This window comes from Cetorhinus maximus, chromosome 12, assembly GCF_964194155.1.
Source record: "Cetorhinus maximus chromosome 12, sCetMax3.hap1.1, whole genome shotgun sequence".
Lineage (NCBI taxonomy): Eukaryota > Metazoa > Chordata > Chondrichthyes > Lamniformes > Cetorhinidae > Cetorhinus > Cetorhinus maximus.
In genome coordinates, this window is record NC_135890.1 from 58,659,571 (window position 1) to 58,675,169 (window position 15,599).

The 15,599-nt window shown below is 40.4% G+C and overlaps 1 protein-coding gene across 2 annotated transcripts in view; it reads right to left on the reverse strand.

Annotated features, from left to right (window-relative positions):
* Positions 1 to 15,599, reverse strand: part of fgd6 (FYVE, RhoGEF and PH domain containing 6) — a 148,471-nt gene that overhangs the window by 49,235 nt on the left and 83,637 nt on the right. For both annotated transcript variants that reach the window (XR_013578160.1, XM_078553694.1), the window contains exons 12-14: positions 13,202 to 13,270; positions 6,076 to 6,159; positions 4,275 to 4,354 (exon numbers count right to left, since the gene is read on the reverse strand). Coding sequence is in view for 1 of the 2 variants with exons in the window: in XM_078553694.1 (XP_078409820.1) it covers positions 4,275 to 4,354; positions 6,076 to 6,159; positions 13,202 to 13,270 (233 nt within the window). In the remaining variant the exon portion in view is untranslated. The remainder of the gene's footprint in view (positions 1 to 4,274; positions 4,355 to 6,075; positions 6,160 to 13,201; positions 13,271 to 15,599) is intronic.

Below are 15,599 nucleotides of genomic sequence, written 5' to 3' on the forward strand. Positions count from 1 at the left end.
CCTGCCACCCAGCTTTGCACAATTATATTATTTTTCTTTAAGTCTGAAACTATTCCTTAACTTTTTTAGTTAACCATGGAAGGTGGGTTCCCCTCTTGGAATTTTTCTCTTGTTGGAATGTACCTATTCTGTGTATACTGAAATATCACCTTAAATGTCTGCACTGCATCTCTATTGACCTATCCTTGAACCTAATTTGCCAGTTCACTTTAACTAGCTCTGCTTTCATGCCCTCATAATTGCTCTTATTTATATTTAAAATACTAGTATTAGACCCACTCTTCTCTTCCTCAAACTGAGTATAAAATTCAATCATATTATGATTGCTGCTATCTAGGGGTGCCTTCACTATGAGGTCATTAATTAATCCTATCTCATTACACAATACCAGGCCTAGTATAGCCTGCTTTCTGGCTGGTGACAGGACGTGCTGTCCTAAGAAGCTCTCACAAAAACATTCTATGAATTCCTCATCTAGGCAACTTTGCCCATCTAATTTTTCCAAGTCTATATGTAGATTAAAATCCCCTATGATTATCGCCATACCTTTCTGACAAGCTCACATTATTTCTTCCTTTATACCCCATCCTACCATGGGGTTACTGTTAGGGGGCCTGTTCACCACTCCCACAAATGACGTCTTGCCTTTATCAATTCTCATCTCTACCCAAACAGCTACTACATCCTCGTTTCCTGAACTTAGATCATCCCTCTCTATTGTGCTAATAGCATCATTAATTAACAGAGCCTTCCCTCCATCTTTTCCTAGCTTCCTGTTGTTCCTAAATGCCATGTACCCTTCAATATTCAGGTCCTAATCTCTGTCATCCTGTAGCCATGTCTCTGTAATGGCTAGCAAGTCGTACTTATTTATTTCTAGTTGCTCCATCAGTTCATCAGTTTTCCCCCCCGAATATGATGTGCATTCAGATAGAGGCTTTAGTTTCGACCTTTTATTATTTTTGCAACCTCTAGCTTTATCTGGTTTACTCTTAGATTTGTACTCTGTACTTTCCTGTCACTACTGTCTTGTTTACCATTTCCCATATTAATACCTTTCTCTCTTGCTTTGTATAAACCTGGAGAGGTTTATAACCAAAATTAGCAAAAGATTATGTAATTATCACTCTACCCTTTAAATATGAGTCTGTGGTAGTTAACCATAAATTATCAGGGAGTTTCTTTTTTCTCCCCATATCACTGCTGCTCCTCAGGAGTAATCATACGGAAAAATAAATCCTTTAATACAGAGAAAAGAGGATAGAAGAGTGCACACATTGAGAAAACCACATACCATACAAACATACAAAGAGATACACAAACGCATACAAAGCAAGGTAAAACAAAGAATTTTTAAAAAGCACATATAGGGTCAGCAGCAGAAGTTCAAGACAAATGGATAAGAAATTGATAGAAGGGTAAGCAGCAGGTATTAGTGAGGAAAGTGATGCTCAAGTGAGGAGGAAGAACTGAGTGCAATGCTATAGGAATCAATGCTGGATTCTCCACTATTCTAATTTGGATTAATGGCCTTTATTTAGGCGCTGTCAAAGATCTATAAAATAAGTTCACTAAAATATGTAAATGATTAATGACTAAGCTAAAAGTACTGCATCCAGGGAAGAAAAATAGGCAACATATATACATCACTGATTTTGAAATGGCTATGGGTGATGTTAAAGGGATCAAAAATTTTTAGTGCACTTATATTTCAAATCATTGCAAAATTACAAGTGGAGGAAATAGATTACTGAGCGATATTGCCAAGTCAGTGAAGTTCATTACGTGTCAAAACCACACAAGTTCTCTGCTCACACTGTACCTTGAAAATTGTGCTCAGTTTTGGCCTTCAAGACACAAAAGAGACATTCAAATCCTGCAGGTTGTTTAATCTTAGTGCCTTTAGACAATCCCACTCAGTTATGAGGAAACATTGGAGAAATTTAAACTTTTCAGCTTTGAAAGCTGGTGACTAAGAATGGGCCTTGTTGTAGAATTTAAGATAGTAAATATTACAAACAAGAGAAGTCAGAATTCTGGGAGCTAAACTATGAATCTAAGACATGATAGTACATCTATTTCTCCACCTATCACTGGCCCTTTATCCAGCTCTACTTGTCCCACCCCCCCTTAAACCAGCTTATATTTCACTTCTTTTCTATTTTTACTTAGTTCTGTTGAAGGGTCATTCGGACTCGAAACGTTAACTGTGCTCCTCTCTGCAGATGCTGCCAGACCTGCTGAGTTTTTCCAGGTATTTTTGTTTTTGTTTTGTACATGATAGTACATACTTAAATTAAAATTTTTGTCCAGAATCAATACATGGAAATAACTTCTGGGGTTGTATAATGGAGGCAAAGCCCTGGAACTACTTTTTAAAAATACAGTTGAGAGCTGTGATGGGGGAATCACATTCTTCTTTGGCTAGACCACTGGCCTACTTCATCTGTATCCTTGTGACAGAGGTGGAGAAAGAATGAGAAATAGAATTTTTGATCAATTGTTGTTAAGGATAGACTTGTCGCAGGAGCAGGGCCTGTGCAAAATCAGTCTCTAATAGCACCATGGAACTATATGACCCGGAATACTAGTTATATATTTGAGAGCACAGGAACTGCTGGATGAAAAGAAACCACTGTCCACCAAGGTTGCCTTCTACTATTCTGCTAGTTGCATATAGCAATGATAAAGAAGTTGTTGACTCAGCATAGCAATCAATCTCGATCAATTAATTTATAAAGACCCATACATGAGATGAGGAGAACCTCAATGCTGGGAATCTTTGAGAATCTGCTCCTACTGTCTACATAGGGAGTCTGTACCATAGATTGACTGCTCACCAGGTCTCTAGTTCTACTGTTTTTGACAAGGTGAAACAGCTCATCATGGTCTACCAGTCTCTTTAAAATCCAAGAAACAACAATCATATCTTCTGAACTGTCACCTTCCCAGTGAGAATATACCAAATTTACATAAATGGTCATAGAGGTCTACAGCACAGAAAAAAGCCCTTCGGCCCATCGAGTCTGCACCGGTCAAACAAGTACCTAATTATTCTAATTTCATTTTCCAGCGCTAGGCCCATAGCCTTGTATGTTATTTTATTGCAAGTGCACATCCAAATACTTCTTAAATGTTATGAGGGTTTCTGCCTCTACCACCCTTTCAGGCAGTGAGTTCCAGATTCCCACCAACATCTGGGTGAAAAAATTCTTCCTCACATCCCCTCTAAACCTCCTGCCCCCTACCTTAAATCTATGCCCCCTGGCTATTGATCCCTCCACCAAGGGGAAAGGTTTCTTCCTGTCTATCCTATCTATGCCCCTCAATTTTATACACCTCAATCATGTCCCCCCTCTGCTCAACGGAAAATAACCCCAGTCTATCCAATCTCTCCTCAGAACTAAAACTCTCCAGCCCAGGCAACATCCTGGTAAATCTCCTCTGCATTCTCTCTAGTGTAATCATATCCTTCCTATAATGTGGATTCCAGAACTGCATGCAATACTATAGCTGTGGCCTAACCAGCATTTTATACAGTTCCAGCATAACCTCCCTGCTCTTATATCCTATGCCTCGGCTAATAAAGGCAAGTATCCCATATGCCTTTTTAACCACCTTATCTACCTGTCCCGATACCTTAAGGGACCGGTGGACATGCACACCAAGGTCCTTCTGATCCTCGGTACTTCCCAGGGTCCTACCGTTCATCGTGCATTCCCGTGCCTTGTTTGTCCTGCCCAAGTGCATCACCTCACACTTATCTGGATTAAATTCCATTTGCCACTGATCAGCCCACCTGACCAGCCCGTTTATATCCTCCTGTAATCTAAGGCTATCCTCCTCATTATTTACCACCCCACATGGTCCTCATAATACAATTCCCCCATCCCCTCAGTCATTCCAGCTTCTCTTTTCTATATCCTTTCAAAAACTGCAATATCCTTTTCATACTTTGGTAACCAGAACTGTTCACAACATTCTAAGTGTGGTCACACCAATGATTTATAAAGTGGGAGAATCACCTCATTACTTCAGCTCAAAATTGATCTTATAATAGATCCCCAACATCTGATTTATTCATTGTCCTGAGCATTGTTATGATAGTTCCATTTTATTGTCCATCAGGATGACCATATCTCTCATTTTCCATGCACATTATTTTATTTCCATTTAAGTAATAGTTCCTTCCTAATAAACTGTTATTGCAATCCTTGATGTAGTGTTAGTGATGCTGTATCTATTTGACTCAGATCTGGCTGATCAGATATTACCTTGCTGAAAGAATGAATGACCGTTCCACACTCTCTATGTTCAGTTCATTCTGATAAGCTTCTTGAGACGGCTTACTGACCTACAAGATAAACACGTTTCATACATTCAAACTGCAATATTTTTAAACAGGTCAACAAAAATCATATATTTTCATTTCGTGGAAAATAATATTTAATTAAGGCCGCAATAGCATTCTATAGTTACTTATGAAGTTGTTTCGAACTGACTGTTGAATATTGGCTTCCAGAGTGTCAAACAACTGGACAACAGGGAACTGTATTGAAAGTAAATGGTACAGCTTTTACAGGGAAGACCTTTTAGAACAGAGATGAGGAGAAACTTCTTTAGCCAGAGAGTGGTGAATCTATGGAATTCATTGCCACAGAAGGCTGTGGAGGCCAGGTCATTGAATGTATTTAAGACCGAGATAGATAGGTTCTGGATTGGTAAGGGGATCAAAGGTTACGGGGAGAAGGCGGGAGAATGGGGTTGAGAGACTTATCAGCCATGATTGAATGGCAGAGCAGACTCAATGGGCAGAATAGCCTAATTTCTGCTCCTATGTCTTTTCAATGGCTGCAGGTGGGCTCAGCTTCAAGCAATATCTGGTGCTTGAATCTGTTTGTAGAAGTGTCACTAGTTCATGTGGAAAACATTCAGCACAGTGTAGAGTAAATAATGATGCAGTAATATTTGCTCACCAAGACTATCAAAGAAACTGTGTGTAGATTATTATTTTTGTATGCAGAAAATTGGGATGGCTGATTGTACTGTATATCCGATCAAACCAAAAGATCACTTAAAACAAATAATTTTTACACATTCAGCTTCATTCACATTTCTAGCTAACAGGCATCTGAATTCACCAGAATACCTATTTTCCCTGTTTTAACAGTAGAGTGGCACATAAAGCTATAGATTGTCCCTTCTGTAATATCCATTTCTTTCAACCTTCAAACAGTTCCCCTTTGCTTGAACTTTAACAGCTGTATTTCATAGTGGATTTCCAAACTAGCAACAGTAACTGTGGGCCTGTCATACTGAATTACAATAGCTCAAGTGACTCTTGAGTATTGCTAAAAGAGAGGCATGCTGTCGAAACTTTTCATCTTGCATTCATCAGGACAGATGCAAGAATGTCAAATTCCAAAAGGAGCAACAATTCATACTGCATGAGATAAGGGTGGTGATTGGTAGTCAAGTCGATTCTGATTGCTCGAGGATTGCCATGGAGAATGCACCAGGGAGCTATTGTTCTCCAGGCTTTTGTTTAATTCAAAAAAGGTGCAATGCCTGGACATGTTCCTTTTGCCTGCAGAAAACAGGTCCATGCACATGAAATATGTTGCTTCAAGCAAGTGTAAGTGAGCCAGAACAATAGCTCCCTGGTGATTCTCCATGGCAATGCCTCGGCCAGAGTCAACTTGAGAACTAATCAGAACCCTTTTGTCATGCAGTATAAGTTGTTGCTCCCTTTGAAATCTGGCATTCTTCCTTACATCCTGATGAAAAACTTCAACAGCATGTCTCTTTTTCAGCAATATTCAAGTGACTTTCTTTACTTGTAATTAAAATTACAGTTTATTTCTCAATGAAGTCACAATGTTGAGTTCTCCTATTACCCGCTGCCTACGGAGGCTACAGAGAGAATCAATAAACCACCTTTCTCAATTGTGCATCTTCATAGCTGCGGGAATGCAAATTTTGTAAAAAATTAAACTTACTGTAGCAATAACAGCATGTGCTATACCTCAACAACATAATCCATAAAGAATGATGAGGGGGGAAAATATCACGTACCTTCATACCTGCGAGAGAAAGCATGTTGTTAAGCTTGTACATTCCAGATTGTACCGGCGTAGTGTACAGTAACACATCATTCAGCTACAAAGGAAAACATCATATACTAATTGTGAATTCAAAGCAATAATTCAGGATCAAGATGCAAAGCTTTTTTTTTTTCCTCTCTACAATGGTTTAAAGAGAATTCCCAAACCAGACAGTTCAACATTTAATAAGAGGTCCTGTGCCATATTTTCTGTCTAAAAAGCATTCATATGAGCTCCCTATCTCATCAATGGAAGCACTGGTCAGACAATCCAATACATGATTTTTAAAATAAAATTTTCATGAAGTGTGGGTGTTGCTGGCTAGGCCAGCATTTGTTACCCATTCCTAATTGCCCTTGAGAAGGCGGTGGTGAGCCACCTTCTTAAATGCTGTGGTTCATGTGGTGTAGGGGTTCCAGGGCTTTGACCCATCAATAGTAAAGGAACAGTGAAAAAGCTCCATGTCAGGATGGTGTGTAGTTTGGGGGGGAGGGGTGGGGGGCACCTTACAGATGGTGCTGTTCCCATGCATCTGCGGCCCTTGCCCTTCTAGGTGATAGAGTTCCCGGGATTGGAAGGTGCTGTCGAAGGAGGTTTGAAGAGTTGCTGCAGTACATTTTTGATGGAAGCAAGGTCATTGATAAAGTAGCTGAAGATGGTTGGGCCTAGGAAACTACCGCGAGGAACTCCTGCAACAACGTCCTGGAACTGAGATGATTGACCTCCAACAACCACAACTATCTTCCTTCGTGCTAGGTACGATTCCAATCAGTGGAGAGTTTTCCCCCCGATTTCCACTGACTTCAATTTTGCTACTTGACGCCACACTCAGTCAAATGCTGCCTTGATGTCAAGTAGTCATTCTCGCCTCATCTCGAGTTCAGCTCTTTTGTCCATGTTTGGACCAAAGCTGTAACAAGGTCAGGAGCTGAGTGGCCCTGGTGGAACCCAAGCTGTGCATCAGTGAGCAGGTTATTGCTGTGTAAGTGCCACTTGATAGCACTGTTGATGACATCTCCATTACTTTGTTGATGATCGGGTGTAGGTGGTAAACGGCCGGGTTGGATTTGTCCTGCTTTTTGTGGACATTATTGAGGAACACAGGGGGAATAGGCCATTCAGCCCATCGAGCCTGCTCCACTATTCAACATGATCATGGGTGATCATCCACTTCAGTGCCTTTATCCCACACTATCCTCATATCCTTTCATGTTACTGGTATTTAGAAATCTGACAATCTCTGTTTAAACATACTCAATGACTGAGCTTTACAGCTCTCTGGGGTACAGAATCCCAAATATTCACAGCACTCTGAGTAAAAAAATTCTCCCCATCTTGGTCCCAGGTGGCTTCCCCCTTATTTTGAAATTGTGTCCCCTGGTTCTAGACTAGGGGAAACATTTTACCTGCATCTGCCCTGTCAATCCCTTAGAGCATTTTGTAAGATAATGAGATCACCTCTCATTCTTCGAAACACCACAGAATACAGGCCCAGTTTCCCCAATCTCTCTTCATAAGACAGTCCTGCTGTCCCTGGAATAAGTCTAGTGAACTTTAATTGCACTCCCTCTATGGCAATAATATCCTTCCTAAGGAAAGGGGACGAAAACTGCACACAGTACTCCAGATGCAGCATAACCAAGGTTTAATACAATTGAAACAAGACTCTCCTGTACTCAAATCCTCTTGCGATAAAGGCTAACATATCATTAGCCTTCATAATTGCTTGCTGCACCTGCTTTAGCTTTCAGCGATTGATTGCCGAGAACACCCAGGTCCCTTTGTACATCTACATTTTCTAATCTCTTACCATTTAAGAAATACTCTGCACATCCATTCCTCCTGAAAAATGGGTAACCTCTCATTTTTCCACATGATATTCCATCTGCCATCTTCTTGCCCACTCATTAAGACTGTCAAAATCCCATTGAAGCCGCTTCGCATCTTCCTCACAACACACATTCCTACCTAGCTTTGTCATCCGCGAACTTGGAAATATTACATTTGATCCCCACATCTAAATAATTGATATATATTGTGAACAGTTGGGGCCCCAAATGCTGATCCTTGCGGTACCTCACTAGTCACAGCCTACCAATGCAAGGATGACCCATTTATTCCCACTCTCTGTTTTCTGTCTGTTAACCAATCCTTAACCCATGCCAGGATAATACTTCCTATCCCATGTGCTTTAATTTTGCTAACCAACCTCCTGTGGGGGACTTTATCAATAGCCTTCTGAAAATCCAAGTATGTTACATCCATTAGCTCCCCTTTATCAATTCTTAAAAAACTCCAATAAGTTCGTCAAACATGATTTCCCATTCATAAATCCATGTTGACTAAACCCTATCAGGTCATTTTAGAACCATAGAAAAGTTACAGCACAGAAGGAGGCCATTCAGCCATCTTGTTCTTGCCAGCCCGAGGACACCCAGGTGCCCTTTCTAATCCCACCTTCCTGCACCCGGCCCATAACCCTGCAGTTTACAGCACTTTAGGTGCAGATCCAGGTACTTTTTAAAAGAGTTTAAAGTTTCTGCCTCTACCACCAACTTGGGCAGCGAATTCCAGACACCCACTACCCTCTGCGTAAAAACGTTCTTCCTCATGTCCCCCCTACACTTTCTGCCACTTATCTTGAATCTATGTCGCCTGGTTCTAGAATTCTCCATCAAGGGAAACAATTTTATCCTGTTCACTCTATCTATTCCCCTCATAATTTTGTACACTTCAATCAAGTCACCTCTCAGCCTTCTTTGTTCTAAGGAAAATAACCCCAACCTATCCAATCTCTCCTCGTAGCTACTCTTTTCCAACCCTGGCAACATTCTTGTAAACCTCCTCTGCACTCTCTCCAGAGCTATTACATCCTTCCTGTAATGTATTGACCAGAACAGCACACAATACTCCAGTTGTGGCCTCACCAGTGTTTTATACGATTCCAACATTATATCCTTACTTTTATATTCTATACCTCTGCCAGTGAAGGAGAGCATTCCATATGCCTTCTTTACAACCTTGTCTACTTGAACTGCTGCCTTCAGGGACCTGTGTACTTGTACGCCAAGATCTCTCACTTCATCTACCCCTCTTAGTATATTCCCATTTATTTTGTAATCCCTGTAACTGTTTGACCTCCCTAAATGTATGACCTCACACTTCTCTATGTTAAAATCCATCTGCCACTTTACCGCCCACTCCACCAACCCATCTATATCGTTTTGGAGATTATGGCTATCCTCTACACTATCCACTCTACACTATCCACTACTCGGCCAATCTTTGTGTCATCTGCAAATTTCTCAATCGTGCCCCCCACGTTCACGTCCAAATTGTTAATATATAACACAAACAGCAAGGGTCCCAACACTGAGCCCTGTGGAACACCACTTGAGACAACTTTCCATTCGCAAGGGCATCCATCGACCATTACCCTTTGTTTCCTGTTACAAAGCCAACCTTCTATCCAGTTTGCCATATTACCCTGAATCCCATGGGCTTTTACTTTCCTGACCAATTTGCCATGTGGGACCTTGTCAAATGCCTTGCTAAAATCCATGTACACAACATCCACTGCACTACCTTCATCAACCCTTCTTGTCACTTTCTCAAAGAATTCAATCAAATTTGTGAGGCAAGACCTTCCTTTAACAAATCTATGCTGACCATCCCTGACTAGTTCATGCCTTTCCACATGACAGTTAATCCTATCTCTCAGGATTGATTCTAATTTGCCCGCCACCGATGTAAGACTAACTGGCCTATAATTGTTTGGCATTTCCTTTGATCCCTTTTTAAACAATGGAACTACGTTTGCATTTCTCCAGTCCTCCGGTACCTCCCCTGTATCTAGTGAAGATTGGAAAATCATCCTCAGAGCATCTGCTATCTCCTCCCTGGCTTCCTTCAACAGCCTTGGAAACAATCCATCTGGCCCTGGTGACTTATCAACTTTCAAGGATTTCAACCCTTTGAGTACTTCCTCTCTCTTTATGACTATCCTGTCCAATATCTCATAGTGTTCCTCCTGGACTACTATATCTACATCCTCCCTTTCCTTTGTAAACACGGAGACAAAATATTCATTCAAAACCCTTTCCACAGCCTCTGCATCGACACACAAGTTTCCATCTTCATCTCTGATAGGTCCCACTTTTTCCTTAACTAACCTTTTAGCATTAATGTATTGGTAAAATATCTTTGGGTTACCTTTAACTTTACTTGCTAATCTTTTTTCATGCCCTCTCTTTGAATTTCTTATTTCCTTTTTTACTTCGTCCCTGCACTTCCTATATTCGTCTAGGCTGTCGGCAGTGCTTAGTTCTTTGTGCCTATCGTACGCTTTCTTTTTCTGTTTGATCTTCCCCTGTATTCCTCTAGACAACCAGGGAGGTCTAGATTTGACAGTACCACTCTTATTTTTATAGGGCACATGTCTACTTTGTACAATTAGGATCTCGCTTTTTAGTACTTCCCACTGGTTTTCCACTGTTTTATCTTCCACAGTGCTGTCCAGTCCACATCAGCCAAATCCCTTCTCATTTCTGCAAAATTTGCCTTCCCCCAGTTCAAGACTTTTACTCCTGCCTTATCTCTTTCCTTTTCCATGGTAATGCTAAATCTAACTGAATTGTGATCATTATTATCCAAGTGTCCATTTATCACATCCTTTAGAATAGAATCTGGCATTTTCCCTACCACTGATGTAAGACTAACAGATCGGCAGTTCCGTTTTCTCTCTCCCTCACTTCTTAAATAGTGGGGTGACATTTGCTACCTTCCAATCTTCAGGAGCCATTCCAGAGCCTATAGAATTTTGAAAGATGCTCACCAATGCATCTACTATCTCTATAGCTACCTCTTTCAATGCTCTGGATGTAGAATGTCAAGTCCCGGGGGCTTGTCAACCTTTAGTCCCATTAATTTCTCCAATACAACCTTCTTACTAATACTAATGTCTTTCAATTCCTCATTCTTCCTAGTCACTTGGATCTCTAATTCTGGGAGCTTTCTTGTACCTTCCTCAGTGAAAACAGGTACAAAGTAATCATTTAGCTTCTCTGCCATTTCTCTATTCTCCATTATGGATTCTCCTGACTCTGCCTGTAATGGACCCACATTTGTCTTTTTATGTACCTAGGGAGAAGTAAATGAAGAATGACACCCTGCGCTGTCTGCTTAGTATGTCAGGTAGCTAACTCAAAAATTGTATTAAAAACCTAAAAACAGGTTACTAAATCTCACTAAGTACCAGTATGCAAGGATGGTCAAAACTGTAACTAAAAAGCCAGTACCATTTTAACACCAATAACCTGGCTTCTTCCCAAAGGAAGAGGTCAATCTTGCGAAACACCCCCCAAATCAATGGTATTTAGCTTCTAACTGACCCCAGGAACTGACTGCTTAAAAGTTCCAAACACAGGGTGTATGTTGTGGCCTTAATGGTACAGAATGAAGCATGGAAGGTATCCAACATCGGCCTGCGCTTGAAAAAGCAACTTCCAAAATCCCTGGTATGGAGCATTTCGCTGTATGGAGTGAGAGCTGGACTCTTGATGAGGTTGATGAGAACAGGACTGTAGCTTTTGAAATGTGGCTCTGGTGAAGGGTCCTTAGAATCAGCTGGACAGAACGAAGAACCAATGGCTTTGTCAGAAGTAAAATTGGAGTCCCAGAATCCATGGGCTTTTAGCTGAAGTAAAGAAATGGAAATTGAGGAAGCACAATCACAGGAAAAGACAGGATGAGAGTCTGGTGTTAGCAAGAGTAGGAGGAGACATCAGAAAAAACAGACCAGGTCAGAGAAAAACTGTGTAGGTGGACAGCAGCATGCTGAACTGCAGTAAACAAAAACAAAAATAAAAATACCTGGAAAAACTCAGCAGGTCTGACAGCATCTGCGGAGAGGAATACAATTAACGTTTCGAGTCCGTATGACTCTTTAACAGAACTAAGGAAAAATAGAAGAGAGGTGAAATATAAGATGGTTTAAGGGGGAGTGGGACAGGTAGAGCTGGATAGAGGGCCAGTGATAGGTGGAGATTGCCAAAAGATGTCATAGACAAAAGAACAAAGAGGTGTTGACGGTGGTGATATTAGCTAAGAAATGTGCTAATAGGTAACATTAAGGGTAGAAAGCAGGACGAGCAAGGTACAGATAGCCCTAGTGGGGGTGGGGTGGGGGGAAGGGATCGAAATAGGCTAAAAGGTACAGATAAAACAATGCATGGAAATACATTTAAAAATAATGGAAATAGGTGGGAAAAGAAAAATATATATAAATTATTGGAAAAAAGGGGGATCGGAAAGGGGATGGGGATGGAGAAGAGAGTTCATGATCTAAAGTTGTTGAACTCAATATTCAGTCCGGAAGGCTGTAAAGTGTTTAGTCTTTTTGCTTTTATATAAGAGAGAGATGCCTACTGCCCCTCGTGGACAATAGCTAACTATGGATTGAATAGTGCTGACTATTATGAACACAGTTCTACAGTGGGAAATATCACAACTGTGCTTCTGATTTCTGGCAAGCAACGTTGTAAGAAACAACTGGTATCTCAGTAGATCCTTACAACCCAGGAGATGGCATTTTGGCCCATTGTGCCTGTGCTAGCTTTCTGGTAGAACTATCCAATTAGTCCCACTCCTCTGCCCTTTCCAAATAGCTTTGTACATCCTTGCCCTGGGAAATTTTAGAAGTATCATAGTTTTAAAACTTTGAAGAAATTGAAATTAGTTCATGCTAGAAAATTCCTCTAGCTTATAGACATCTCAAATGAAACAAATTTGTATCGTTTTAGAGCATAGGATGGTTCACAGATGGAGGCCATTCAGCCTGCCATGTCCATACCGGCTCTCTGCAAGAACAACTCTGCTAATCACACTACCCTGTCTTTTCCCCGTAGTCCTGCAAATCTTCTCTTCAGGTGCTTATCCAATTCCTCTTGAAAGCCATGATTGAATCTGCGTTTATGAGATTTCAACTGCACATATTGTTCAGCAAAATTACAGGTTCTACAAAGCACAATATATACAGAAAATGATCATTGCTTCCAGATGGATTAGATACAGCGGATTTAAGCATTGAACTTACTTACCAAAAAAAACATTCGGGGCTGCATAACCTTTCTGGACAGCTTCATCAAAGTTCCTTCCTTCAGAAAGACCTAGTCAAAGATACAAGCAACAGGTTAATGCTATCAGTTGCTCTGAATAAAGCAGGCATGACAGATTTCTTTGGAAACAATGTACTTAATTACTTCATAATTGCAGATCATGTCGCACAGGGTCACAAGGAAAAGTTGGGCTAAAATGTTCTTTCAAGGTGAGGTGCAAGTGGAAAATGAAAAATAAAGCTTTATGAGCCACCAGTTAGACAAGAAAAGAAATGAGAGCTTATCATGAGTTATTTTTTAAGAAAACGTAAATAATTAATGCACTTTTTGATTAACATAGCACAAGTATTCACGCTTTTTGCATATTGGTTTCCTGGTCATTCCTCAAAGCATCGGCTTTAATCTACATATTTTAATCAATGTTTCATACTAGAAAGAAAAACAAAACAAACAAGTAATGACCAATTTGTGTCATAGCACAGAATTGTTCAATTTAGCTGCATATAATGCACCAAATGTATTTGGTAAAGTATATTCTTCACGTTGCATCTACCATAGCTGTTCAACAGAATAATTCATGAATGTATAAAAGTCTTGCGTTAAATTATAAATTTAGGAGTTGCTTAAATTAAGATTTGTCAGCTCAGTCGTTGAGTGTTTTCAAGATAAAGGTCAATAGATTTTAGGTACTAAGGGCAATAAGGGATTTGGGGATAGTGCGAGAAGGTGAAGTTGAGGTAGATCAGCCACAATCTTGTTGAATTGCATAGCGGGCTCAAAGGGCCTACTCCAGCTCCTATTTCTTATGTTCTTAAATTCTTCAATCAGGCCACAAGATGGAGTGTTTTTGGAAGGTAGAAATTCTAACCGTATGGATGTAAAAACAGCATGTATTGGCAGCGATGGGTAGATGCAGTGGCATGCAATAGAGAGGTCTAAAATGTTTACAGAGTGTCTATTTCATTTTACAATAGACCAACATCCTTTATGATACAGTCTTTGGAACCTACATATAAAGATGTGTAAATGCATCATTGTATTGGCTGAGTACAATGATGTATTATTCCAACAAAAAGCAATTGGAAATATGGTCAGTGCTGGGTGTTAATATCAAGTATAGAATTATAGAATGGTTGCAGCACAGGAGGCCATTCAGCCCATTAGGTCTCTGCAAGAGCAACTTGGCTAATCACACCACCCTAACTTTTCCCCGTGGTTCTGCAAATCTTTTCTCTTCAGGTACTTATCCAATTTCCTTTTGAAAGCTATGATTGAATCTGTGTCCATCACATTCCTAACCACTCATTGTAAAAATAGTTTTTCCTCATATCACCTCTGGTTCTTTTGCCAATCACTTTAAATCAATGTCTTCTGGTTCTCGGCCCTTCTGCCAATGGGAATAGTTTCTCCCCATCTATTCAGTCCAGACCCCACATGACTTTGAAAACTTCTATAAAATATCCCCTCAAACTTCTCTTCCCCAAAGGAAATAGCCCTAGCTTCTCCAGTCTATGTAACTCTCATCTCTGGAATCATTCTTGCAAATCTTTATTGCGCCCTCTCCAATGCCTTCACATCCTTCCTAAACAGTTGTACCCAGAACTGGACACAATGCTCCAGTTGAGGCCGGACCACTGTTCCTATAACTTCCTTGCTTTTGTACTCAATGTACAGCTAATGTATGCCTTAATAACAGCTTTCAAAACCTGCCCTAACACCTTTAATGATTTGCATACATATATCCCCAGTCCCTCTGCTCCTGCACCCCTTTTAGAATCGCATACTTTAATTTATATTGTCTCCTCACATTTTTCCTACCAATATGTATCACTTCACAATTCTCTGCATTAAATTTAATCTGCCATATGTCTCCCCATTCCACCAGCCTGCCTCTGTCCTTTTGAAGTCAATCATTATCCTCCTCACAATTCACTATATTTCCAAGTTTTGAGTCATCTGCAAATTTTGATATTGTACCCTGCACTCCCAAGTCTAAGTCATTAATATAGACCAAGAAAAGCAGTGGTCCTAATACAGACCCCTGAGGAACCCCAATGTACAACTTCCTCCAGTCCGCAGATCAACCATTCCCCACTACTGTTTTCCATCATTCAGCCAACTTTGTATCCATGTTGCCACTGTCCCTTTTATTCCATGGGTTTCAGCTTTTCTGGGAAGCCTGTGTTGCATGTTGTCAAATGCCATTTGTAAGTCCATGTATACCACGTCAACCGTCAACCATAATACTCTCATCATCTCTGTTATTTCATCAAAAAACTTAATCAAAACAGTTAAACACGATTTGCCCTTTAATAAGTCTGTGCTGGCTTTCCTCAATTAATCCAATTTGACCAGTGCTGCCTGAGAGTGTGGTGGAGGC